General features: G+C 34.9%; 3 protein-coding genes across 7 annotated transcripts; 2 read left to right on the forward strand and 1 right to left on the reverse strand.

The window, feature by feature from the left end:
- Positions 1-364: 364 nt before the first annotated feature.
- eif1ad (eukaryotic translation initiation factor 1A domain containing) lies at positions 365-2,854 on the reverse strand. The gene is made up of 5 exons (XM_048202786.1): positions 2,701-2,854; positions 2,172-2,289; positions 1,964-2,072; positions 1,769-1,877; positions 365-877 (listed from the first exon to the last, which is right to left on the reverse strand). The coding sequence occupies exons 2-5, from the start codon at positions 2,256-2,258 to the stop codon at positions 640-642; spliced, it is 543 nt and encodes a 180-aa protein (XP_048058743.1). The 5' UTR covers positions 2,259-2,289; positions 2,701-2,854; the 3' UTR covers positions 365-639.
- Positions 2,855-3,141: 287 nt separating this feature from the next.
- Positions 3,142-13,718, forward strand: tmco6 (transmembrane and coiled-coil domains 6). Of its 4 annotated transcripts, XM_048202783.1 has the most exons (13): positions 3,143-3,357; positions 3,511-3,620; positions 5,401-5,510; positions 5,684-5,867; positions 5,949-6,053; positions 7,528-7,619; positions 8,726-8,842; positions 9,009-9,123; positions 9,510-9,678; positions 9,820-9,914; positions 11,915-12,082; positions 13,120-13,245; positions 13,342-13,718. In XM_048202783.1, exons 1-13 carry the CDS (start codon positions 3,267-3,269, stop codon positions 13,360-13,362), a joined length of 1,503 nt encoding a protein of 500 aa, XP_048058740.1. In that variant the 5' UTR covers positions 3,143-3,266; the 3' UTR covers positions 13,363-13,718. The 4 variants fall into 4 exon arrangements, 3 of the variants coding, with proteins under 3 accessions (XP_048058742.1, XP_048058741.1, XP_048058740.1); XR_007186477.1 differs by lacking the exons at positions 11,915-12,082; positions 13,120-13,245; positions 13,342-13,718 and adding exons at positions 11,340-11,482; positions 11,715-11,908 and having other exon boundaries at positions 3,142-3,357; XM_048202785.1 differs by lacking the exons at positions 11,915-12,082; positions 13,120-13,245; positions 13,342-13,718 and adding an exon at positions 11,715-11,907 and having other exon boundaries at positions 3,142-3,357.
- A 1,596-nt stretch (positions 13,719-15,314) lies between these two features.
- dnajc4 (DnaJ (Hsp40) homolog, subfamily C, member 4) lies at positions 15,315-26,453 on the forward strand. Of its 2 annotated transcripts, none has more exons than XM_048202788.1 (8): positions 15,315-15,459; positions 16,100-16,152; positions 16,593-16,716; positions 17,665-17,755; positions 19,466-19,644; positions 23,309-23,476; positions 24,041-24,127; positions 25,368-26,453. In XM_048202788.1, the coding sequence occupies exons 1-8, from the start codon at positions 15,404-15,406 to the stop codon at positions 25,462-25,464; spliced, it is 855 nt and encodes a 284-aa protein (XP_048058745.1). In that variant the 5' UTR covers positions 15,315-15,403; the 3' UTR covers positions 25,465-26,453. The 2 variants fall into 2 exon arrangements, with proteins under 2 accessions (XP_048058745.1, XP_048058746.1); XM_048202789.1 differs by lacking the exon at positions 15,315-15,459 and adding an exon at positions 15,549-15,929.
- The last annotated feature ends 466 nt before the right edge of the window (positions 26,454-26,919 follow it).

Below are 26,919 nucleotides of genomic sequence, written 5' to 3' on the forward strand. Positions count from 1 at the left end.
TGCGTGTTTATCTCTCAGTTGAGACTCTATAACACACAATTGTGAGTTTATATCACAATTCTGAAGGGAAAAAAAGTCTGAATTGCAGGATATAAAGGAAAAAAGACAGAATAATGACTATATCTCACACTTCTGTTTTTCCTTCTAAGAATTAACTTTTTTTTATTCTTTTATTCCATGGTTTCCACAGACTGCTACTGCAGAACTGTCATTTTCTGCCAGTAGGCTCCGCTCACAAAAATCGCTGTTTGCAAACACAAAATAGGTCTATGCTTTCAGTGTTAGCAGGCTAACATTGGCATTTTCCAGATCACCTACTGCACCTTTAAACTATTTTTATAAGGATAAAATTGTGGGCAAAACAACAAGCATACAAAACAAAGTTTATTACAAAACCTTATTTACAAGAATTATGATACATAATCTGTTTCCTTTTAATGAAACAAATGACTTTTAGATTGGGAATACATTAAACTAAACCAGAAACACCATCTGAAAGCCATTAGAGAGAAATGATTCAGCTCTGAACGTCTCAGGAATTGTGTTTTTTAACCCAATTAAGGTTAATTATCATAGAAAACTGCTCTTGGTCATGCTGTAGTGTAAGCATCATCCAGTATCATTTGTAGTTTGCTTGTTTTATGCTTTTCCTTCATCTTCTTCCTTCTCCTCCTCCTCATCATCATCATCATCTTCATCAGTCTCTTCCTCACTCTCACTATAGAGAACAGTGGCACGATTGGTGTTCACAAAAAGATCACTGTCGTCATCCTCCGAGTCGCTGTCATCCTCCTCCTCGTTTTTTCTTTCACTTCTTTCTTTCGGTGTTCCCTCGTTCCTCTCACTGGATGTGCGATCCTCCTGGAATCCTTCTGGCCTGTGTGAAATGTGAAAATTATGTTTATTAATTATGTTTAGATCTGAACACATGATAATGGGAATTACTGTTGTCTAGGGCTAATGCACATATAAACATTATAGACAAACATAATGCAACTGCTATATGCACACACACACATTATAATATATTTATTATAATGCTCCAACTGTTGCAGTCTGTCAGTCTTATAATGCGTGTCAATGGGAACTCCATCTATAAGAGTCAAAAAACATGCAGAGACAAATCCAAATTAAACCCTGCGGCTCGTGACGACACATTGATGTCCTAAGACATGCACTTTGATGCCAGAAGTGATCTCTCACACACCGGATGCTCAAGGCAGTTGGACACAGTGGTAAAAAATTATATAAATACTGTTCGGTTTCTCACACAAACCGATCAATGTGTCGTCACGAGCCACAGGGTTTAATTTGGATTTGTCTGTGCATGTTTTTTTTTTTTTAATCTTATAGACGAAGTTCCCATTGACATGCGTTATACGGCTGACAGACCGCAACGGTTGGAGTTAAAAATCATCATTTGTGTTCTACTGAAGAAACAAAGTCACCTACATCTTGGATGCCCTGGGGGTAAGCAGATAAAAATCGAATTTTCATTTTTGGGTGAACTATCCCTTTAAGCCAAAAGTAATCTAAAAGTAATCAAAAAGTAGTCAGAATACATTACCTTAAATGAGTAATCTAGTTTACATTACTGACTACAATTTTTGTAATGTAATTTGGAAATGGTAACAGACTACAATTTGTATAATTTTATATCTAAAATTATGAAATATACATTAAGTGATATGGTATATAATATGGTAATAATAATATATAAAAGTTATTATATAGTTATTAAATTAAAATGGTAAAAAAATGGTCTTACCAGACACCAAGTTTCCTCAAGTTCTGAATATGGTCCCTGTAAAGTATGAAGCTTATTTCTCCTTTCACCTTTCCTCCTTCTTTAATAGGATCAACAATGACAAAGTCTCCTAAAAAAGAGACAGATAGTGAAAACATTTTAGTGAAAAACAGAGTTGTTATATATATATATCCAAGAAAGGCAGAACAAACTAACCTCGTTTGATCCAGAGGTTCTTGCGGAACTTAGTAGGCATACTGACGAGGAAGCGCTCGCCACTGCCGGTCACAGCTTCATGGAGGTTATTGCCATTACTTCCCAAGACCTGTGATGAGGAGGAGGTGTGGAATTATTACTAACATGGTATAATCAGAATATTGAGCTCTCAAAGCCATGCAGATTACAAAAGCTACAGCAAATGTACCCTCATGATATGCTGGTCTTCAGTGGGTGTGACACAGTCCTCCAGAACTTCTTTGACTACGTGTTTGCGTTTGGTTGCCTTTGACATGGTGGATATAAACCTCTGAAAAACGTGTCACCTGAAAAAAAGGCATTTTTTAGTTTTTCTTTGAGAAATGGAGTTAAGAGACGTGCATGTGAACTGTCAAGAATGAACAAAGTAAGTTAGGACTTTATCAAATAAATTAAATGATCACCTTAGCTTAGGCTAACTCAGTTACAGAGTGTGTACCTTTGCAATGCATCATCATACATGCTACAACATAATATAACAACTGGAAACCAGTGGACACTTTATCATGATCATTACAACATATTATAGATTATATATTCAAAAAGCAAATCGTTTCACATGATTACGTAGTAGAACTGTTCATTAAATTAAAGCATGCTGTAGAAACATGTGGCCTTCATGCTGTGTTGAAAAATAAAAACCTTCAATGTCTACGTTTATTTACATTGTTAAAGCTCACATTTACATTATCACTTACCTAGAATCTGTATATGAACCTGTGGTTGTATTCTGAGTTTATTTACTAATGGCATTGAGATGAATTGAAAGCGTTTACTCGAATCTTCTGTAGAGAAGTGTGAAGCGAAACGCGGAAGATGAGACAGGATTTGAACATTTCAAAATAAAAGCCACACAGGGTGAGAGGATCATAGACATAATAAATACATATTATGTTTTTTATATGTCTATGGAGGGGGTGATAAACAGGAAAGAAATCACAGGCGCAATTTGTATGAAACGTCCTGTAAAATATTTGAGAAGTATTTAGTCAAAACCATGTATTTTTGTAATAATAATAATAATAATATTATTATTATTATTATTATTATTAATAATAATAATAATAACAACTATTATTATTATTATTATTATATAGGATATCATTCGCCGGTTCCTGGGAAACTTTTATTTTGAAATATTAGTTTCACTGTTCACATTATAAAAATCAGTCTGATAAAATACGTTAAAATATGAGCAGAGTTCAGGTTTGTTTGTTATAGATAGCAAACTCGCATTTGGATGCAGTAAACAGTTATCATAAATATGTGGAGATTGAAAACCGTCCATCACAAAGCAAGTGGATCTGCGAGTGATTTGGAGGAGTTTAAACGCAAGAGAAGAGAGTTTGAGAAAGGTGTGTTTGTGTGTTTTACTATTTCTGGCTGGGCCTCTGTATTATTTTAACCCTGTCATGCCTTTATCAGCTTTATATGTAGTTTTATATTGTTTTAATGTAGGCTATAATATAATATAATATAATATAATATACACTTTCATCTATCCACAGGTCTTAGACAGGCACGGAGAGACCGGCAGCTCATCAGTAAGAGACTCCTGCAGAATGTGGATGAGGAAGACTCCATGGAGACTGGCTCCACCCCTCTGTCACCTGAACAGGTGAGTCTCTAGAGCAGGGGTCATCAACTATATTTGTCCAAGGGCCAGAATTTTTCTCTGCAGACACTGTAAGGGCCAGATACTCGTAATATAAAATAAAATTCGAATTGTATCCTAATATGTTATTATTTGATATACTAATTCTAATTCCAAATTTATTTTATTTTTTACATATTACCTCTACTGCAGCAAGCCACCAGGGGGCGATAGCGATATTTTAGGCTTCATATTTGTGAGGCTGTCAAGCTGTCCATCACTGTCACGCAATTGTGCGCTAATCCCAGGCAAGGAAAATTTTGACATTTGTGAAAAAATGAGCACGTGAAACAATAAAAGATGTTCAATGAGAGCAACGCGTTTATCGTCATTCTTGACTGAAGGCAGGCTATGGCACAAGCTACTTTTCAGAAGGGTTTTTTTTTTCGTTAGATTTAAAAATAAATAAATATGGAACGGACCCGAATATTCAAATATTCGTTCGGTGGGTTTGTTTTCGATTTGAAAATTTGACATTCGAATATTGTTTTTTTTTTTTTTTTTTTTTGCACACCTGGGATCCCCCGCGAAACGATTCTCATTCCCCCTTGAATAAGGCCGGCGACACACTGGCTGCGTGAGCGTCTCAGCTCTCAGCTGCGTGGCGTGTCCGTTTTTATTTCGGCTCCCATATTTAACAGGTTGGAGTTTGCACACTGAGACACGCGTCTCAGGCGCGCTCCAGCCACGCGGAAAACGCGTGCATGCTAGAAATAGAACCAACGCGTGTTCCAGCAACGGGAGTGTTCTCTGGCTAGAGCGCAGAACAGCGGAGTTTGTATGGACCGAAGTGCATATCTGAGCTTGTGTTTTGTTGCTTTGACATTGTGGAAATAGAATAATAGAAACAAAATGTATTAGCATTTTTACCCGTTATTATCAATCTAAATTAATCTCGTTTTTAATTTAACTTAATTTCGTTTTTCTTTATTTAAATTTCGTTTTTTCTTTATTTAAATTTCGTTTTTGTTTATATAAATTTCGTTTTTTCTTTATTTAAATTTCGTTTTTTCTTTATTTAAATTTCGTTTTTCTTTATTTAAATCTACCCTTACTGTGCCAATTTGTTAGTCAGAAAAATATTAGACTACCTTAAAAGTATTGCTTAATTTAACAGACCTGTGTGTGTGCGTTTTATATAACTAGTGCAGTGTCCGTTCTCGGAGCATGAGCCCTGCCCGCATGAGGTGCGCCGCTTCCCGCTCGCGCTGTTCTGACTGTAGTTTACTAAAAGTTTATTAATTCTGAATGTGTCGCGTCTCGCGTGTCCATCTGTATTGCACCAAATGCGACACTGCACTGCCTTGTGAAGTCGATTGGATGAACGGTTCTCGAAATAATAAAAATGCAAACGGACATACAGACACAGATTCCTGCCTTTATTAGAGAGAAAAATATGTTCAGCCCCTCTCTCCGAAGAGTCGATGTTCATTACTACCGAAGCTTCGAAGCTCAAAAAATGGTATTCGGACCAGCCCTAAACTTTTTCCTCTTACAAGGCTATTCCTGAATTCAGTATTATTCTGGGGGCCGGATGGAAATCTCTGGCGGGCCGGATTTGGCCCGCGGGCCGCCAGTTGACGTTGCATGCTCTAGAGTGAAATGCTCATTTATTTCTTTACTGTATTTATTGCATGAATGAAAGAGGAAGGCATCTCTTCCTCAACAAACTATAAATATTGTTCATATGTCACATAAAGCATATAGCTTGTGTGTTTACTGTGTGTTGTATGTACACCATTAGGTCAGAGAGATGATACGCGGAGTCCAGACTGGGGGTGAGGAGAAAGCAGTTCGTCTTGCATCTCTAAGAAAAGCACTAAGAAACCCTGAGACTCAACTCACTTTCATTAAGTATGACCTCAAAACCAACACAGAGCTTACATTATCTTATTATAGGAGGCCTACAAATTTATATATATATTATATATATTATATATATATATATATATATATATATATATATATATATATATATATATATATAAAATTATACTTATTAATGCAGTGCCTCTGTTTTTCTTCAGATCAGAGAACAGCATGCACATGTTGATCGGGCAGCTCAGTGCTCATAATGCCCAGTGTCAGCTGGAAGCGGCACGCTGTCTCCATGAGCTGTCTCACTCTAATCATCCCAGTGTTGGTCAGGCCTGTCTGCCTGCCGGCCCGTACCTCCTCACCTACCTCTCCGGCCAGAGCACCAAGCTAACGGTCAGTGAGTTACTAGTGTGTAAAGTCAGTGTCAGAGGGATTCAATCCTCATGAATTTGTCTCCTTTGTTATTTCCTTTAGGAACTCTGTTTATACACTCTGGGAAATCTGTGTCCTGACAGCGCTGTGGTTAGAGAGAAGCTTCTAGCTCAGGGAATAGTTTCTGCACTGGCAAACTGTATTCACGTAAGCTCGTTTGGGTTACTAATATTAAACCATCACTTCTGTGCCTGTTAACTCTTACTGGTTATAATCAACCTGACTTACAAGTCTCAGCATATATACTGATAATGGTGCATTCTTGTAGTATGAATACCACAAAAACATTTCTGCATCAAAATCAATGCATGATGAAAGTTAAGATTTTAGGACAATTTTAATGTCCAGATACTTCTGTGGATTTATTGTTCTCATTATTTCCAATAGTGATTTTCACTACTGTAATAGATTCATATTTTACTTTTTTATTTCTCATATTACAGCAATGAAAAATTTGGGGTAAAATATGCAAAACTGTCAAGTAATAGCCAAAAAAATAATTAAATAAATATAAAATAATAAAATTGCAATGTCACAATGCAACTTATATACAGTACAGTCCAAAAGTTTGGAACCACTAAGATTTTTAATGTTTTTAAAAGAAGTTTCGTCTGCTCACCAAGGCTACATTTATTTAATTAAAAATACAGTAAAAAACAGTAATATTGTGAAATATTATTACAATTTAAAATAACTGTTTTCTATTTGAATATATTTGACAAAGTAATTTATTCCTGTGATGGCAAAGCTGAATTTTCAGCATCATTACTCCAGTCTTCAGTGTCACATGATCCTTCAGAAATCATTCTAATATGCTGATCTGCTGCTCAAGAAACATTTAATGTGTACAATTGTACAAAATATTTGTGTACAATATTTTTTTTCAGGATTATTTGATGAATAGAAAGTTCAAAAGAACAGTGTTTATCTGAAATCTAATCTTTTGTAACATTATAAATGTCTTTACTGCCACTTTTGATTGATTTAATGCATCCTTGCTGAATAAAAGTATTCATTTCTTTAATTTCTTTTCAAAAAAATAAAAATAAAAATTCTTACTGACCCCAAACCTTTAAACGGTAGTGTATAATGATACAGAAGCTTTGTATTTCAGATAAATGCTGTTCTTTTGAACTTTCTATTCATCAAGGAATCCTGAAAAAAAAAGTACACAACTGTTTTCAACATTGAAAATAATCATAAATGTTTATTGAGCAGCAAATCAGCATATTAGAATGATTTCTGAAGGATCATGTGACACTGAAGACTGGAGTAACGATGCTGAAAATTCAGCTTTGCATCACAGGAATAAATTACTTTGTCAAATATATTTAAATAGTACACAGTTATTTTCAATTGTAATAATATTTCACAATATTACTGTTTTTTACTGTATTTTTAATTAAATAAATGTAGCCTTGGTGAGCAGACGAAACTTCTTTTAAAAACATTAAAAATCTTTGTGGTTCCAAACTTTTAGACTGTACTGTATATGTGTGTGAAATGTATTTGTAAAATTTATTTGAATATAATCTAATTTATTTTCTGTTTAAGCAAAATATCATTTAAATTTAATTTTGAATTTGGTGTGAAATGTGACTGGGTCATTTCTCTGTTCCAGAATCAGAGGTATAATCTGGCGGTGGTGGAGGCGGTTGGCTTCACTTTGTCTCAGCTGCTACAAGCGAAAGACGCAACTGAAAAAATCATACCGTAAGTGACCAGAGCTTGTTACGTTAAGATTTTAAGTACAACCCATGTTAAAAGTTATGTAATCACCACAGGATGTTCACCTAGCTTTTTTACTTTATAGCAAATAAACAAATCACAAATATGACAAAAAAAGAAGTTTTGTTCAATACAGTAGCTTAGCATTCTGGCTTCAGTTTAGGGCTGTCAAACAATTAATCGCGATTAATCGCATACAAACTAAAAGTTTAAGTTTGCCTAATATATGTGGGTCTACTGTGTGTAATTATTATGTACATATAAATACAAACACAGTCATGTATATATTTGAGAAATATTTACAAGTATATGTATTTATTTATATTTTTATATAATTTATATTATATATAAATACAAATATTTTGTACATAACATATTTCTCTTAAATATATACATTAACTTGTGTGTATTTATATATGCATATTAATTACACACAGTACTCACACATATATTATGCAAACTCAAACTTTTATTTTGTATGCGATTAATCGTGATTAATCGTTTGACAGCCCTACTTCAGTTACTTTTTTTCTTTTTCTTTTTTTTATTAATGGCATCCCCACAATCAAGTAGAGAAAAAAAGGTATGGAATCACTCAATGTTGTGGGAAAAATTTAATTATCTTTTAATTTGCAATTCTAAAACAAATACTGGGACAAGTCTAAAAATGCTAATTAGTCAGCAGTTAAAAGAAAATTCATAAAAGTCAGAGGATGAACGAGAGTTTTAATTCTGTTGTGTTTTTGATTTTTTTTTTTTTTTTTTTTTTTATGATTCCATCATTTTTTTGCTTCCTTTTTTTCCTTTGCTTGATCTGGAAAAAATATGCTAGTAATAAAAGAAAAAAAAAGAAAAAAATAATGAATTTGAGGCATGTTTCATGAAGTCAGAACATTAGTTTAGATTAGTTTATTTGGTATAAAGGAAAAAATCTGGAGAATCCATAATTTTTTGCCAGGGGCTGTGTGCGCAACAAATGAACTGAGGTCTTGGAAAACTGAAATTGCTACAGTTTACTGTAAATTGTTGACGTCAATGACCAATATGATGTTTATCTCAATGTCACCAATCTCTCTGTGTTCATTTTTCAGAGCGATCATGGCTTCAGAAATAGTCCCTCATGTGATCTCAGCATTGACTCCAGATCCTGAGTTTGGTTTTGGGCCGGCGATCGAGTGTATGTGGTGTTTGCACTATTTAGTCAGCAGGTGTGGCCTTTTCTTCTTTCATACCAACTTTTTACACAACAAAGACAAAATAATGAAGAATTGTTCTAAACCTGTATAGTGCCAGTTTTGCCAGATAACGTCTGTTCTGGAACAAAAAGTGACTAGTGGGAAAAATACATGACATGATTTTGTGGTTTGCTTGCAGTAATTTGGATAACTCAATGCTTATTGCACAAGGTGCCCTCTCACAGTGCAGTGCTGTTTTGATAACACTAGGAGGCGCTGTTGCTCAAGGAAACCTTGAGGGTGGAATAGAGTTAGTAAGTCATCACAGCAAAATATTTATTACCCACATCACGTACATACTGCACATCTGTTTTAGAATGAGAGTAATTTTAAATTGACATGTTCACTGAATAGAAACCGTTCCTATATTAATATATAATCCAATTATCATCAATGCTTTTATAATGAATTCTTACTGATTAAATTAGTTTATGAATCTAGTGAAGCATAATGGAGTTGTGGTATAGATGCTGATGCAATGTCGTAGTTGTGCTTTCATACAATAATATTTGACCTTTGGCTCTCAAACAGATCAAATTGCCAAGTTTATCAGCAATATGATCATGTGGTTCCTGATGAGTCTCTCATCCTCTGAAAAACTGCTTTTCTCTAGACCCTGACTTTTGTTTGTGCTGTGCAGCTCATTTGGCCTCTTCTGCGTTGTCTTGGTAACCTGCTGGTCAGTGAAGGTGACGTAATGCCAGAGGACACTCGTCTCCTCGCCACGCTGTGTGTCTTCAGTCAGGCTTACCTTCACCTTCATCCTGCGCTGTCCAGAGAGAGCCTGTGGGCGCTCAACAACCTCACCGGTGAGCAGGACATTAGCATGCATTTGTTCAAAATGATTTCCAGCCCAATTAACTCGGCAATAAAGCTCAAACTAAAATGAACTTGAAAATACCCTTCTAACAATTATGACTGTGACTATTTTGTTTCATTTTTTTTTTCAGCTGGATCAAGAGGGTTCTGCTCTGGCCTGCTGCTCCTTAATATGGTTCCCATATTAATCCAATTTCTGTCTTTTTCAAAAGGAATTAACTCAATGGTGAGGAACAGACATGCATTTATACATTATGCTAACATACACTACCATAAGTCTCTTGTGCTCATTAAGGCTGCATTTATTTCATAATAAATACAGAAAAAACAATAATATTGTGAAATATTATAACAATTTAAAATGATGGTTTTCTATTTTAATATACTTTAAAATATAATTTATTTCTGTAATGCAAAGCTGAATTGTCAGCATCATTACTCCAGTCTTCAGTGTCACATGATCCTTCAGAAATCATTCTAATATGCTGATTTATAATCAATGTTTGAAACTTAATATTATTTTATAACCTGTGATACTTTTTCAGTCTTCTTTGATGAATAATTTTTTTTTTTAAAAATCATCATTTATTTAAAATAGAAACCTTTTGTAACAACATACATTTTTCAGGCTTCTTTGATGAATAATTTTTTTTTTCAAGAGTAATTCAAGAGTTCAAGAGTTTGGGGTCAGTAATTTTTATTTTTTTATTTTTTTATTTTTTGAAAGAAATTAACACTTTTATTCAGTGCGGATGTGTTAAATTGATAAAAAGCAATAGTAAAGATTTATATTGTTAGAAAAGATTTATATTTTGAATAAATGCTGTTCTTTGTATCCTTTTTATTCATCAATGAATCCTGAAAAAGTATCACAGGTTCCAAAAAAATATTAAGCAACACAACAGTTTTCAACATTGATAATAACTGAGTATCAAATCTGCACATTAGAATGATTTCTGGAGGATCATGTGACACTGAAGACTGGAGTAATGATGCTGAAAATTCAGCTTTGATCACAGAAATAAATTATATTTTAAAGTATATTAAAGTGGAAAACCTTTTTTCTGTATTTATTATGAAATAAATGCAGGCTTAATGAGCATAAGAGACTTTGTTCAAAAACAATAAAAATAGTAATGTTTCCAAACTTTTGACTGTATGTGTGTGTGTGTGTGTGTGTGTGTGTGTGTGTGTGTGTGTGTGTGTGTGTGTGTGTGTGTGTGTGTAAAATTTATTAGGACTGTCAAGCGATTATTATTTTCAATCTAATTACATAGTATGGTGATTAATTAATCAAATTAATCACAAATTGTCTGAGAAATTACCCCCAAAAGATCATTTAAAGTTATTATTGTGTTAAATAAGAAAAGCATCAAATAGTCATTACAAAAAGTAGCTTTAGAAAGAATTTTTTCCAACATTTACATTTTTCCAACATTTTATGTGAATTTGACAAATAAATTTAAATTAAATGATGACAGAATTTTCATTTTGGGGTAAATTATACCTTTAATGGCTTTTTTCTATTAATATGGAAATATGAAATATTTTTTAATGAAATGATACTCTAAATAAGAGACTAAAACTGCCAGTAGGTAGCAGTAAATATCATAATGAGTAAGTCATTCATTCATTCGTTTTGTTCAAACAGCTGATTCTTTCAGGAATTACGTAAATGGACCATTGAATCAGTGGCTCACCCGATTGATTCGCTCAAAACGCAGATTCATTCAGAAATGAAGCACTGATGTGTGTTGTTCGGAGACGCACAACAGTTCTGCTCTGGCTTTATAGGTAATATTTTCATTGGCAAAAATGAGCAAAAACAGACAATACTGTGTCTAAAATATAACACAATATTAACTTCTTATTTATCGAACTGTTGTACAAAATCAATATCACATTTGGACTTGTGCTAAAAAAACAGCATTCATGTGATATTGCACTCATTACTTGTGTGATATAACTATCATATTATATAAAAACTCATACAAGGACATTTTTGCCCTGATATCTTGAATTTTAGGACCATTCCAGCTGCTTTCTATAGGCTCCATCACACAGTGAGCTGTTGCCCTGCATGAACTGTATGAAATGTCAGATTACCAAATTACCTATTTATTTTTTGTTTTTAAAAAGATTTATCTCCCTGCTGCTGTAGTTACACCATACTCGTATTCACAAAAACACGCCTAACATTCTTACAATCATTAATGTTTGTACAAGGCACTGAGAGTTCTGGGTAACATCGCCCATCATGGCACAGAATACTGTGTTCGTTTGACACAAGCAGGGCTCCTCACTGCCCTCTCTGCCACACTCAAGATGGCCGAGCCAGAGGTGGTCACGCTGAGCCTGGAAGTGCTGTACATGCTGATATCCAGCAGCCCACAGGTGAATGTGATCATATAAGAATCATTTCTCACTTAAACAGTGTTATTTTAGTATCAATGACATACTATTGTAGTTTTATTAAAGGTACACTATGTAACTTTTGGCGGTTAAAATGCAAAACTGCATGCATTTTGCTGAAGAACATTGTTTTGGTTGTGCTTGGGCTCTGCGTTACTGTGCAGATCTCATTAGATAATGCTCTAACTCTTTTAGAGAGCTACATATCTCCTCAACAAAATACCTTACTCACCTGTTATGTAACAAAAACACCATCATCTTCATGTCGCGTTTACAACATTTCAAATCCCTCTGTTCTCACCATCTCTGAAAAGCCAAGCCAATGTTGATTCTGGTTTTATTACGAGCTCTGTCGCGATCTCTTTTTGCCAGCTGACTCTCCTCTGTTTGGCCATTTTTTATTTTTTTTTTCAAATGGATGATTCTCCAGAGGTTGGAGATTTAACTGCTCCGTGTCCATCTTTCTCGCTCGTTGTGACAACTAACCTATGCCGCTCCACACCATACGCCCATCAAAGTAGCCGCAGAAACTTCTTTTACAATTATGACGAGACCCACAGGCGAGTGACATGTAAGCAACTTTCCACAAAAACCAACCTGACAGATTTAAAATATAAACGCTTCTAATGGACTTAGCATAACATGTTTTGGAAGAAGGATTGGTGATGTATTGACTATTTTAAATGTATTAATTTTGAACAAAAAAAAGTTACATAGTGTACCTTTTTAATATTTTGAATTTGTTTTAGAATTTATATACTGTTTTCATTTAACATTTTTAATAATTTTGTTGGAGTTTTTTGTTGACATTTTTATTAGTTTTATGTTTATATTTTCATTCATCAAGTTAAACTAAATGAAAATGAAAAATTCAAAAAAAAATTTTAATGGATTTAGTTAAATATAATAACCCTGCACTTAAAATCCCTGTACGTTTATCCATGTATGAAGCTTCATGACAGGCTTATTTAGAATCACTTGACAAGCTAATTTAACTGAAGTCCTCCTGCTTGTAACAGCTGATTGAAGAGTTTACGAGGTTAAATGGTGTTGCTCTGCTGGAAGCGATTCAGTATAACAGTGAAGAAGAGCACCGTGTCAAAGCTGCCTACATTCTCGATCATCACTTCCCTTCTTTCTCTGAGGTCAGTACTGCATTTACCTGCTCATATTTATGGACATATGTTAGGAATCACTATTATCGATATTCTCATTCCTTCTTTTTTTTTCTCTTTTTAAAGGTGGAGAGCCTTTCATCATAACACCATTGACAGAATTGCAAAGATTTTTTTTTTCCCCCTTTCATTTTTTTTCACTTTCTCTTTTCTTTAAACCAAACATGCATTTCATCAAGATGGACACTTTAGTTATGCATTCTGGCTTTTCAGATGTGTAGCAAATAAATGGCTTTTTTGCTGCTTATGTGAAACATGTTATTTTTTTTTGTTTTTTGCTTATCTGACTAAACCATGGATGCAATGGTTCAATGATCTTATAAGTATAGTGCAGTGTTAATTTCATTGACGAATAATTTTTGTCATAATTTTCGTCAACGACATTTTTTCACAGACGAAAACGAGACGATGACTAAATAAAAATGTGTTTTGAATGACTAAAACTGACTAAAATCCACTCTTATTTTCGTCAAAAAATAAAAACTAGCCGAAAACGATAAGAGAGACGATTTGGGAAGATATCCAGTCAGAACTGCTGTCCTGTGTGGAAGATGAGCACATTTGAAGTGTAACGTGCTGATCTAACCGCGGGAAACGCTGTGCTCTACTGGCTCACGCAGCAGCACTTCAGACAGTCAATGAATAGCGCACATTTATGCCAAGTGATTGTCATAATTCATCAACATTAGCTTATAAGCAATGTTTACTACACAATGTTTATATGGTAATATGTTTTAGAGGGTTGTAAGAATGCATATTTTATCTCCCTCATCTGAACTTAAAGGAGCAGCCTGCTACAGTGCAGACTGCAGATATTTCAGAATAAGAGTGTATGCGGGATGGTTTATAATTATTATTTTTTTCTTGTTATTTTGTTTACACAACAAATTGTATTTATCTTAATTTAATTTCTTTTTAATTCGTAGTAAACTACTGTATCTTCTGTCACGGGAAGGAAAGACTAAGAACATTATTTGACACATTATTCAATATATTTTACAAGTATAAGGGTTATTATATTTAAACCTAAAACCTTACTTGAAATAAACGTTAACTGAAATAAAAATAAAAAACTATAATAACATTTAAAAGTAAAAACTAAAAGACACAAACAATTACTAAAACTTTTAACTAAAATTACAATGAAAGCAGAAAAACAAAATCAAATCTTATAGTTTTTGTTAAAAAAAAAATTGATAATAATACCTCAATAATAAGTGTGTCAATTCCTGACAAGTACTGAATTGGGCTTTCTTTCATGTCTTTTTGCACTTGAACTGTCAAAAACGTCCATTTTGGCAAGTAAAGTAGGCCTACAGTTGGTTGTCTTAAGTGAACATTAATAGTTTGGAGAATATCAGATGCATATCAGTGTATTGGATCTGTGTATTGTTAGAGAAATCCTTACTTAATGCATTACAATTTAACTAAATTAGATTTTAGTCAACAAAATCTACTGTAGATTTAGTCTACTAAAATCTTATATTTAGTCAACTAAAACTAGACAAACTAAAACACTTTCCGATGACTAAAACTAAATCAAAATTTGCTGTCAAAATTAACACTGGTATAGTGCCCTAGTAACTACTATGCCATGTTATGCCATGTCTTTAAAATACAGTACAGGAGAATACAACCCTAATATCACTGTGACACAAGTACTGTTTAAGATTCTTGGCCAATAAGACTTTTTTTTCTCAGTTCACCCATTATTGGCAGGTGTGACTAGTACATTTTAGAGCCTGGTTTAAAAAAAATATTTTATGCATTATGCATATCTAGTTCTTTATAATAATGTGCATTTTTATTGTAGTTATGTTGTATTATTATATATTGCAATCTTTATCTGGGATCCCTGAAGTTTCTGCACTATTATTCACAATAATAAGTACATGAATAAGTAATGAACAGCTAGATAAACAATAAATTATATATTATATTATATTACACAATATTAACTATATCTATTTTATGCAATATATTAATTAATAAATATCTCTATCTAAAATGTACAGTTTTATTATTAATGTAAATAAAGTTTGTCCATTGAAAACAGGTAAGCGCACAGCAAACAGCTGCTGTGTGTCTGATATGAAACACTTTGTCCTTTTATGTAACAGCGCTGTTTATGCGTTATGAAAGCGCAGAACATCACAGCAGACCTGCGCGTGTCCATGAATCAAGGTGACGCCGTTATTTGTGTTTAATCCGCTGATTTATGACTAATGAGATTTGCAGTACATTTGATCAGGGTTTGTCTGCTAAGCTACACGTTTCCCATGACTTTGTTGTTGTTTTTAGCATTGCAGCTAAGCTAATAGCATGAGTGGAAAGTGCATTTCTCTCACACGAACTGATTAATTGCTTCTTAACATTTATCAGATGGTTTAAGAAACTGTTAACAAAAGGTTTAAGATCGTATCCTAGTTGGCATATAAATAGACTTGATATGTTTGACTACATTAGCTACCGGAGTTACTTTTCAATGGCTGTGTCTCAAACCAACAGAGCTGACTACATAGACAGCATTTTTAAGCCGTGTTTTGCGCCGAAAATTGCTAGTTAGGCAGCTCAATAGATTTTGACAGCTACCCGGTTTATTATTTATTGGTCATAGAATCCTATTGGATATTTTGTTCGGGTGTGATGTTTAGGTAATGCAGATGTTTGGTCAGGAAACACATGACCAATCTTGACTAATAATGTCTCCACTTAGAGTGTAGTGATTATAATTAGATTAATTTAAGAACATTAGATGTCAAAGAGAGGCCTAAAATATGATATAAAACATGACATGTGTGTGTAATCTCTTGTGTCCATTCAGGGTCTCCTGCAGAGCTGCTGACCGCCTGCATTTCAATGGGATCCTGCTGAGTGGTATGCAGCCGCACCAAAACACAACGCACATTCAACATGTAAAGCTTCACTCGAACAAAACATGCATTCATCATGATAAAACCTTACTCAAACAAAATGTGCATTCAGCATGATAAAGCTTAAAGCTAACACAACATGCATTCAACACAATCAAGTTTTGTCCAATCACAGCAAGTGTGTTCATCGTGATAATTTCATCCAAACACAACATGCATTCAGCGTGCTTAAACTTAAAGACAACATGATAAAGCCTGACTCAGACAGGCCACATTCAACATGCTGAAACTGCAACGAAACGCAGGAAGCATTGAATATGCTGAAACCACAGAAAAATATCAAACAACATCCAAAAAACGCTGTCACCATAATAAAGATCTGATTTAGTTTTACGTGTTTATTTCTTATCTGTTCTTCTAACGTATCTTTCCCCTGTTTTTCAGATTCATCTATATTGAGTTTATTTCTGAGCATCATGCTGTTGGTGGCTCAGCTTCGTTTCTGTCAGAGTTGTTTGTGGTACTGTAAAAGTTCTCAGCGGCTGTTCTCGCTCTGTACTGCTCAGAGGTACGCACCACCAAACTTTATTTATCTCTTAAATATGGATGAAACATGTTTTTATTTCAGCAGTAATAATAAATCCAGCTGCCAAAACTTAAATAGTTTAGCTCAAATGCTCAAAACAAATTTGAGTTCTTGTGTTTTCTGTTGTAACAGTACCACACATCACTACGAAAAGTGAATTCCTTATTGGAATGTCTTGTTTTCCAGTACAAATATCTAAACATTATATGAGAAGCAAAATAACCTAAGAATTTTTTTTTAAATAAGTGAGTTTATGCTTAAAACGAGAAGAAAAAAAAATGAATTTAAAAGGAAAACAAGTTTATTTTTCTTACCCCATTGGCAGATATTTGTTTAATTTCTAATGTAATATCTTTGCTTCTCACATAAATGTAATATGAATTAAGAATGTTTAGATATTCTTTACTGGAAAACAAAACAAAAATCACTTTTTGCTATGAGATCTTGTGAACAGAAAATCTTAACTTGTCCAAAATGAACTTTTCACTCAATGTGTCTGAATGTGAGCTGATATTCTTTAAAGTGTTTATTATTGGTCCTGATCCAGAACATTTATGTAAATGGAGCTGATGTCATATCTACAGAATATTACAGTATATAAACATGGGATGGGAGTACCTTATCTGCCACCTAACAACAAACAAAAACACCATAGCAACACCCAGGCAACCACCAAGAACATCGTAGCACCATAGCGACAAGCCACCACCCACATTTATGGGTGGAAAATATAAAAATCTATTTTTGACATTGTTCTTATCAGGCTGTCATATTAAGTAACCTAAAAAGTTATTTTGTAAGTTACAGGGGCATAAGATTGAGATTTGGCTGCAGTTATGAATATTGTAGAGTAACTACTTTTTAATCTTATAATCATGAAGATAGTGTTGAGAAATTGTTTGTTTTAATTGTCTCTTATTCTGTTTATAGGTCATCAGCCAATTACTATGAACTTCTCGGGGTGAAACCGGACGCTACGCTGGAACAAATTAAGAATGCATTTTTCGACAAGTCCAAAAAGGTTAATTTCTTGTGATTGTACTATTATTTTAGAGTCATTTTGGTTATAGTCTAGTGTTAAAACTGGCACAAAGCAGAAGTAATTGTGTGCTGACTGAGTAGGTCTGACTATTCATGTACATTCACAGTAAAGTCAATAACTATAACATTTATATAATCGTTCTAATTCTATGAGAATAGGGAAGACCATAACTATAACAATAATGACACAGAGGAACAATATAGTTGGAATCACTTTCAGAAATCCAGTAAATCAGAATCCATCCTACTTTAAAGAGCATTTAAAGTGACAGACGACATAACTGCAACACACTGAAAATAACCAGAACATTATCATCTACCGGAGTGGATGCTATTTTAGTTATCATTCTTGGTATGAACGAGCCTTAACATCAGTTTAACCATTTGTGTCATGTCATAATGTATACTTTGAGAATGGAAGGGGAATTAGCAATATGCTTGCATAATATGTATTAAAAATTGCAAAGCATTTTGCAATTTGCAATTAATTTGTCAAAACTTGAGACAGATCCTCAGAATTTCTTCTCTGATACATAGTTGATACATAGTATTAAAAAGTTGCTTGATGCATTCTGACAATTTTGTATGATTGTGGAAAAATGATGCCTAGTTATTCACCTCCTCACCCCTAGAGGGAGCTGTTCAATTGTGGCAGAGAGACTGTTGTCTGTTCCCATAATCTTAAATATTTAGGCATTTATTTTTGTATTTCGTCCCTAAGCACTTTTTTTGTGTATAATTTGTCAACATCTCACAAACTGAAGCCATTCAATACATGTGTCCGTGAGACAGTTTCAAGGGAAACAAACAGAAGGAATAAGACAATTATGCATGTATCTGTGAGAAAGAGAGTGACAAACATCTGTTTACGGGTGAAGGAGGCAGAGTGACGGCAAGATGGAGCCACTACATGTTTGAGTGTGTGTGTGTGACAGGAGATGAGGGTACAAGTTGGGGATATGGGCGCTTTGTTTCTGAATAAGAAGCAGATAAAAGGTCACAAAAGGTTTATGAGCGATGTGACATATAGAACAAGTGAGAGCAGAAAGGTGAAAAGTCATAAAGATTAGATTTATGGCATATTCTATTCATTAAATATGAGACATGCATGTATCTGATGGTCATTATACTGTCTTTTTATGAATTCAAAGCATTAAGGATACTACATTTTTGATACCTTTGTTTGAAATATAAATGATCTAATGGTGAAATTTACAATCCAGTCAAGATCAGTCGAATCATTAACATTCACACAGAATTAGCAGTAATTGGTCATGCGTGCTTAAAGGGACAGTTACACCCAAAAATGAAAATTCTGTTATCATTTACTCACCCCAAATCTGTATACATTTCTTTGTTCTGTTGAACACAAAGGAAGATATTTTGAAGAAAGTTTGTAACCAGGCCGCTTTGGGGCACCATTGACTCCATAGAAGGAAAAAAAAAATACTATGGAAGTCAATGGTGCCCCAGAACTGTTCAGTTTCCCACATTCTTCAAAATATCTTCCTTTGTGTTCAACAGAACAAAGAAATTTATACAGGTTTGAAACAACCTGTGAGTAAATGATGACAGAATTTTCATTTTTGGGTAAACTATCCCTTTAAGTGTCACTTCTAATATTACAGGTAAAGGTGTATAAACAAACTTTTATCCCCTCCATCCCCCATTTTTCCTCTATTTCCTTCAGTTGCACCCAGACAGTGACCTATCCAATCCCAGCCTGCACACTCAGTTTGTGAAGCTGAACGAGGCGTACAGGGTGCTGAGCAGAGAAGCTTCCAGACGGGACTATGACCTCAGCCTGAGGTACCAGTACGCTGGAGGACCGGCCTTCAGAGCTTCTTCCAGCTCCACCAACAGCCCCAGGTGAGCAACAACTGGGAGACTGTAAGCTCTATAATCAGCCAACGTGATTTTATTAAATGGGATTATACTGAATTATAAAAAGTGAGCATTTTATACCAACATGAAGACTGTAATATTGCCATATATAGAAACCAGGGGCCGTATTCACAAAACATTTTATCTTACCACTAAGAGTTCTCCTAAATAGCAGTAAAAGTTCTTAGCTAAGAGTTTTCTCTTAAAACCTATTCACAAAGCTGCTGAGACAAACTTTTACTAAGGAAAAGACTTAAAGGGTTACTTCAGGATTTAGCATTAAGCTTTGTATTAGTAGAATACCACTAGTATTTTTGAATTTGCCGTGCTTTCCCCCTTCATATCAGCCCGAGATGAGAGATTTATGCATTTTTATTCTGTAAAAAAGCCTGTAAAAATGATGATTTTTGCGTCATCGGAGGCTTTTTTGGCCAGAGGCTTAAAACTACAGCCAGTAATAGCAGGTAACGTAGTTCCGCATTTTTTCACCATGCCCATACATATGCGCGTTTGAGGTTGCTCACGGACATAGATCAAAGATTTGATCAAAAGTGGGTGTCAATTATATTTTTAAGCTTACAGTAATTAACTTTATTTTGTCTGCACTACATCAGTGGTTCATCTCGCAAATTTATCGGTCTCTGCAGTCATCTCAACCAATACAGCAACAGGCTTTTGTGGTAACGTTAGCATAAATAGATAAATAGACTAACTCAGTTTTACAGAACAGTGGCTTTACTTTGATAACAGTCAACTTACATGCAACTTATATGTAATTGTCTATCTAACGTTACTTTGCTAAGTTTGCAGTTTTACTGCAACCAGTCTAGTATCAGCGAGTCTTACCTCTAGGCGAATACGCTTAGTACCAGATGCCCAGGCTGTTCGTCCTCTGGGAATGTGAATATCGATGGTATCGCAATGTCCTTCAGAATGGTTCTCTTCATTGCAAGGATATTTGGTTCGTAGTCCTCGTGCTTGAAATGGAGATTACATATTCTGCGTTTTTTTTAGGTTTTCTATAATGGTTTCATCTCCAAACTTCGGGTGTTTGATGGCCCGCAGCCATCGCTCCAAATCTTTAACTTAATCGGAAAATGATGGAAACTTACTTGTCCTTTCCTGGTTTTGGGTGTACATCCAGGTACAAAGCAATTTAGCACCATTTCGCTGTAAATGTATGAACTAACTCACGATTTATAGAATTAATATGTAACAAAGCAAGCCTAGTTGTTTGAATTTTCCTGGTAATGCCGCCTGTAACCGATAGGCGTGGTTTGGGCGTGGCCTCGCAAGGGCAGCAAAACAAGTGCATTCTGGTAGTAGGTGTCTTTCATCCACATTAGTCAAAAATACATTTTCTGCCTTTTCTCAGTCTAGAAAGCTCCAAATTCAAAAATAATTTCACATTTCTACTACATAAATGACCAATTTTAAATACACATTCATCTTTCCAGGGGTGAAGTACCCCTTTAAGTCTTAAGCTAAGAGTAAGGGCGGGGTTGACCTCGTTGCTATGGAGTAAACACACAGTGATTGGCTGATGGGGGAGGAGTAAGCGATTTAATCATAGAAATATTGTAGAATGAGGTGTCATGTTTCCATATTAAAATAAAGGTTTTAAAACACAAATGTTGCCCTCTTCAAATAAATATTTTTTAATAAAAATGTTGCCATAGTCAAAATAAAATGTTGCCATTGTTGCCATAAAGGTTTTAAAATGTAGGCTAAGTGTCACTAATTAAACTAGTATATACAGTTAATTGTCCACCTCTTGGATGTCTGCATCTCAAGAGAATGCAGAATTCAAGCGACAAATTATGTTTTATAAACAAAGTTTGGGAGAAACACATTCAAACAGTTTTTCTAATCAGCTCGAGAGGAGGAATATATATACACAGACGAGAGCCGACTCGCCTAGTTACTTTGACAGTTTTCTGCATCCCTCCGCCACCCCACTCCTCACTCTCGGCTGGGGATACGGGGAGAACTTTAGGTTTGGCCTAAATTCTAAGCTCGGAGCCCTCAATCCTCTTGGACAGCACACCAAATACACTTATTATATATATATATTATTATTTTTTTATTCTATTCAATCATTTGTAAGTGTGAACTCATGAAAACCATTGCCACTGGTAATCAGACAATATTTATTTATAAGTTTTTTTTTTTTGCATCTCATCGTAGATTCAAATCTATAAATAAAAATGTATTGCATTTATGAAGAAAAAGTTCAGCAACTAAGGCTCTATCGCTATTGCCTCAATGATGTACAGTGTCTTTGGGTGGATTAGGACTGTTTGTGATTTGGTCTTAGTGACTTAGGAGTCCTCTTGACTACTCCTAACGTTTCACAGGCTTAGGAGCTAGTTTTAGCGCTAAAATGCTTTGTGAAATACTCTTAGAGCAAAAATTTAGGACTCCTAAAATTAGGACTGACACGCCCATTATTTTTAAGAGTTTCTCCTAAATCGGCAAGTTAGGAGCTACTTTTAGCCTTAAGATGTTTTGTGAATACGGCCCCAGGTTTCTATCAGATCCTAAATTCCTTGGATTTTATCCTATGTCAAAAATGAGGAACATATCGGAATTGTTCTTATGCGTGTGGCAACTGAAACGCATGCATGTTAACTTTTTTGGCACTCATATATCAGTAATTCAATTAATTCAACATTGTTTATGGAAATGTAAAGTTAAATAGGCTATCACAATATGCATTAATACAATTATATGCACAAATCGGTGATAATTATATCACTGAAATTAAAGGGATAGTTCACGCTAAAATAAAAGTTGTCATTAATTATTCACCCTCATGTCGTTCCACACCGGTAAAGGCCCGTTCACACCAAGAGCGATAACTATAACGATAACTATATTTGCACAACATGTACAACATGTTTTTGCTGTTCTTGTCGCATTTACATGGCTTTAACCAGCAGATGTCCTCAGCATACTATGTTTCGAGTGAATAGCTAGTGTAATCGATCTAATTCAACAGTGAATTTATCTGATGAAATCAATATAGTGGAATAAAAACAACATCTTTTTCACTGCAACTTCAAAGGAAGCAGGACAGTGTTGTCGAAACTAGCACTGTATACCTGAGGTAATTTTTATGTTACATTGTTTGCTAGCCTGGCATTATGATCTAATTTTTTGACTTGTCAAACAGCGGCAGCTTTTTCTGTACCTCAGCGATTAGCTTCTCCACAACAGCTGGAAAAAATCATTCTGAAAGTGATCCCAATGGTTTTGTTTCTCTATATCTTTATCGTTATAGCTGTGGTGTGGACAGTGCTATTCTTTTATATTTAGAACGATTTTTAGAACTATATCGTTATCCTTATAGTTATCGTTTTTGGTTAACTATTGGTTAACTAAGACTTTTGCTCATCTTCGGAACACAAATTAAGATATTTTTGATGAAATCTAAGAGGTTTTTTTTTTTTATCCCCCATAAAACGCTCTTTATAGTCCATATAAAAATATTTACTGATGTATAATTCACAATAAGAGCAAAAATATTTATTAAGAAAGCTAATAGAATCATTTGTCATGACTTCTCTGATACGTCTGGGTATACATGTTATGTGGTTACAAAAGATTATGGTTCAGTGGCTAAAATTTCTGTCTCTGTGTTTCTCAGTGCGGAGGCTGCGGAAAGCATGCGCTATTGGGAGCAGTTCAGACAGGCCCAGCCTCAGGAGAACACGGCTGAGGAGTGGGAAAAGAGAAAGAAACGGAACATGCGTTTGGTGGGCTACTGCGTGCTCACCATGCTAATCAGTCTCTCCGCACATTACTTTGGGTTCAGGTGAGACCTAATCATATCACACTGAGGTGCACATAGCATAGAGGTCAACATGCACAGCGGTTCATACTAATATTTTTCAACACATTCTGAATGATGCTGTGCTGATAAGTGAGTGTTTTGCAACTGTTTGTATGAAACAGTGCAAAATGTTTTTCTTTTGTTCGTGCATCGGTTTTCTGATGAGGGCATGATAATGGCGTGTTGTTTTTGAAACGCATTTCGTCTATCCCAGAGCCAGACAAACCCCAGTAGAGTCTGTTCACTGGTTTCCCATAATCCCCGATGTTTAGTTATGCTTTCCAGTATCAGTGCAATGTTTTTACACCTTGAATTCAGGCGACTGAGATTAAGTATCTTCTGCAAACAGACACAGCTCGGTTGACGCGTAGCAGAAGTGCACTTGAAATGTTTTGAAAAATGATCAAATGTTTTATTGCCGTGTGCCCTTTTAAATGTGACCCCATAGTTATGTGGGCACATCGTGGATGTCTGTTCACCCCTCCAAATATATATGTTGGCAGTAAATCTGTTCACCTTTAACCTCTGGGCTGGTCTGTCATGCAGGAAACTGGAAGAGGTCCATAATAACTTCATGGATGAGAAGGACAGAGTCATCACTGAAATCTATAATGAATCCAAAGAAAGAGCCAGGTGGGAAGCACTTTGAAGTTACACATGTAGCCTCAGGAGGTGCATCAGAGGTTTTGAAAACAAAAGCTGTAGCGTTTGAAACCGTGAGGGGAGCCGTTGTTAAAATGCAAAGGAGAGTAGTTGTGGAACACGACGAAAATAAGATGATTATAGGCTCATCTCATGTTATTTGACAGCCTTGATTGATTTGTACTTTAATAGCAAGTTGAAGTACTGAAGGTTGTTGTCACCACAGTAATGCAAAAGCACATTTTTAGTATGGTCAATGCAATGTGGTGGCCAAATATTTGAGTACTTATTTCAATCATGTTTCTGATTTGAACTAAATTTTGGGGCAAAAAATGTGGTAATTAGATTCATTAGATTAAATTACTAATTAAATTGCATGGTGCAGCCATATTAAAGGGATAATTCACACAAAAATGAAAATGATCTCATGATTTACTCACCCTGAAGTCATACTAGGTGTATATGACACTCTTCTTTCAGACGAACACAATCGGAGATATATCCTGGCTCTTCCAAGTTTTATAATGGTAGTGAATTGGAGGCGTGATTTTGAAGACCAAAAAAGTACACCCATCCATCATAAAAGTAATCCATACTGCTCCAGGGGGTTAATAAAGGCCTTCTGAAGTGAAGCGATGCATTTTTGTAAGAAAAATATCCGTATTTAAAACTTTATTAACCATACTTTAACAAGCTTCTGGCAAGAACTTTTAAGTAAATAGATAAAATATTTAATTTGTTTTTAAGTGTTTTATTTTGAATTTGTAGCTGGACTTTTTTCTTAAACTTTTAACATTTCAAATCCTTCATCTTCTATTTTGCCATTATAATAGTGAAATGCTGAAAAATTCTGTCTACCAAAATGTTGGAGATTATGCAAAATGTGTGGATAAAGTAAACCTAGTGCACGTTTCATTCCCAAATGCATGTTTAACTTTTACATGCATTTACTGTAAACCCAAGAAGCTCTGAGATGCTGCGAACACTGGATCATGAGCTGCTCACGTGTCCACTGAACACAGCTCTGAAACATCAGACTGTAGTTAATTAAATCAAGCCTTTTATTTGACAATTGCACCAAGCTATATCATGATTATTGCAACATTAAGACCCATTTTTTTATTTGTAATAATTATTAGCTTTTTATCAACTTTTTGCATGGAATAGCACACTTTTCTTAAGAAATTGTAAAAATTTGATTTGATCATGCTGCATTCTGGTTTTCCTGTAGGGTGAACGGCTTTAAGAAGCAGCAGGAGATCTTGAGACAGAAACACGCCGAGTTCCTGGAGAGATACAAGATTCGAAGTAATGGAGAAGAGAAGTAAAGCAAGGAAAAGACAGATCTAAAGGAAGCTCATCGCATGGGGTTATGGACAGAGTGCAGGTTGTGGATGAATGTAAATTGCATTTTGTGTCAATAGTTTTTATCAAATTTTCTAGGATCACAGTGTCAGATCCTTGAATAAGGTTCTCAAAGTGTTTCAAAATGTTACCATTTTGTTGCAGGCAGTAATATTTTGACCTGGGGGGGTTGTTCTTTCACCCAACTCTTGTCAGATAAGGTCACAGAGGGTGCAAGCCAAATTAGGCTGATTACAGGTGATCATGGCTCCTCATCAGGTGTTGAAAACACCTGTACACTTACTGTATTGCCTGCATTTACAGGCGACGTTGTAACTGCACCTGGAAAGGGTGTTATGGAAACATTGCATTCCTGATAAAGTAGTTCATCAAAACACTGAAAACACTGTACATTGTGCACTTTGTTAAGCTCAGTGTGTGTGTGGGACAGTTTCTCATGGAAGAATGTTCTAAAGATTGACAGATCAGTGCTGTCCACTGTGACTTTTATTTCAGGTGCTGGCTATTTTCCAGCTTATTGTATGAAACATCAGATAATCCTTTATTGAACAGGAAGTAAACGGTGCTTTGGCAAGTAATAAGACATTTCTTTCCCCCTTGTAATAGATCTAGGCTGCATATCAAATGCATTTCCTACAAGTTATTATACAAGAACTATACAACAAGATTATATTAAACAAGTCCTTTATCCTGGATCCAAACTCTTGGCAGACCCCCTGCTGTCACAAGGCATTGCTCCCAAAATGATGTCTTCTTAGATATCCATGTCATTGCCTTATACGTTTTTAGGGTTTGTCATTTAATGTAAATTCTGCAATAGACAGTCCTTTTAATTACCAGAGCGCCTTCATCTTTATAAAGAAAATATTGATTTTGTGGAATCACTCCAATGCAAGCCTTAATATTAATGGATTTTGTTGTGATGAATAATTAAAGATGATATGGATCTCAATTATGATATGTTATGTTTTTTTTGTTTATATTTTTAACTGAATGCATGTGAGCCCATAGAACTGTATGGAGAAAAGTTGTGAAATTTGGAACACTGATAGAGGACAGTTCAAACATTCACCACAGTAAATTTGTAGTCTCTAACTCAATCCCTCTAGCGCCACCATGTGTCCAAAGTTTTACTTACATTTATGCTAATAACTATTGAACCATTAGAGCTAGAAAAAACAAAACAAAACTATATTTCCTTTTTTCCTCTGATTCCTTGGCTCAAGGTGATTCGATTGCACCCTACGACGTCGTTTTCCATACTGAAATTTTTCCCGCCAAAAAAACTACTTTTTCGCATTAGTCCTAGACGGTTAGTCCGATTTTCAAGTACATCAAATCAGATCATCTTCAGATCATGATGGCAAAAGTTATCAAAAGCTTTTTGATAAACCCAACCGTTTTCAAATAATGCACAA

The sequence above is a fragment of the Megalobrama amblycephala genome, linkage group LG9 (assembly GCF_018812025.1).
Source record: "Megalobrama amblycephala isolate DHTTF-2021 linkage group LG9, ASM1881202v1, whole genome shotgun sequence".
Classification (NCBI taxonomy): Eukaryota; Metazoa; Chordata; class Actinopteri; order Cypriniformes; family Xenocyprididae; genus Megalobrama; species Megalobrama amblycephala.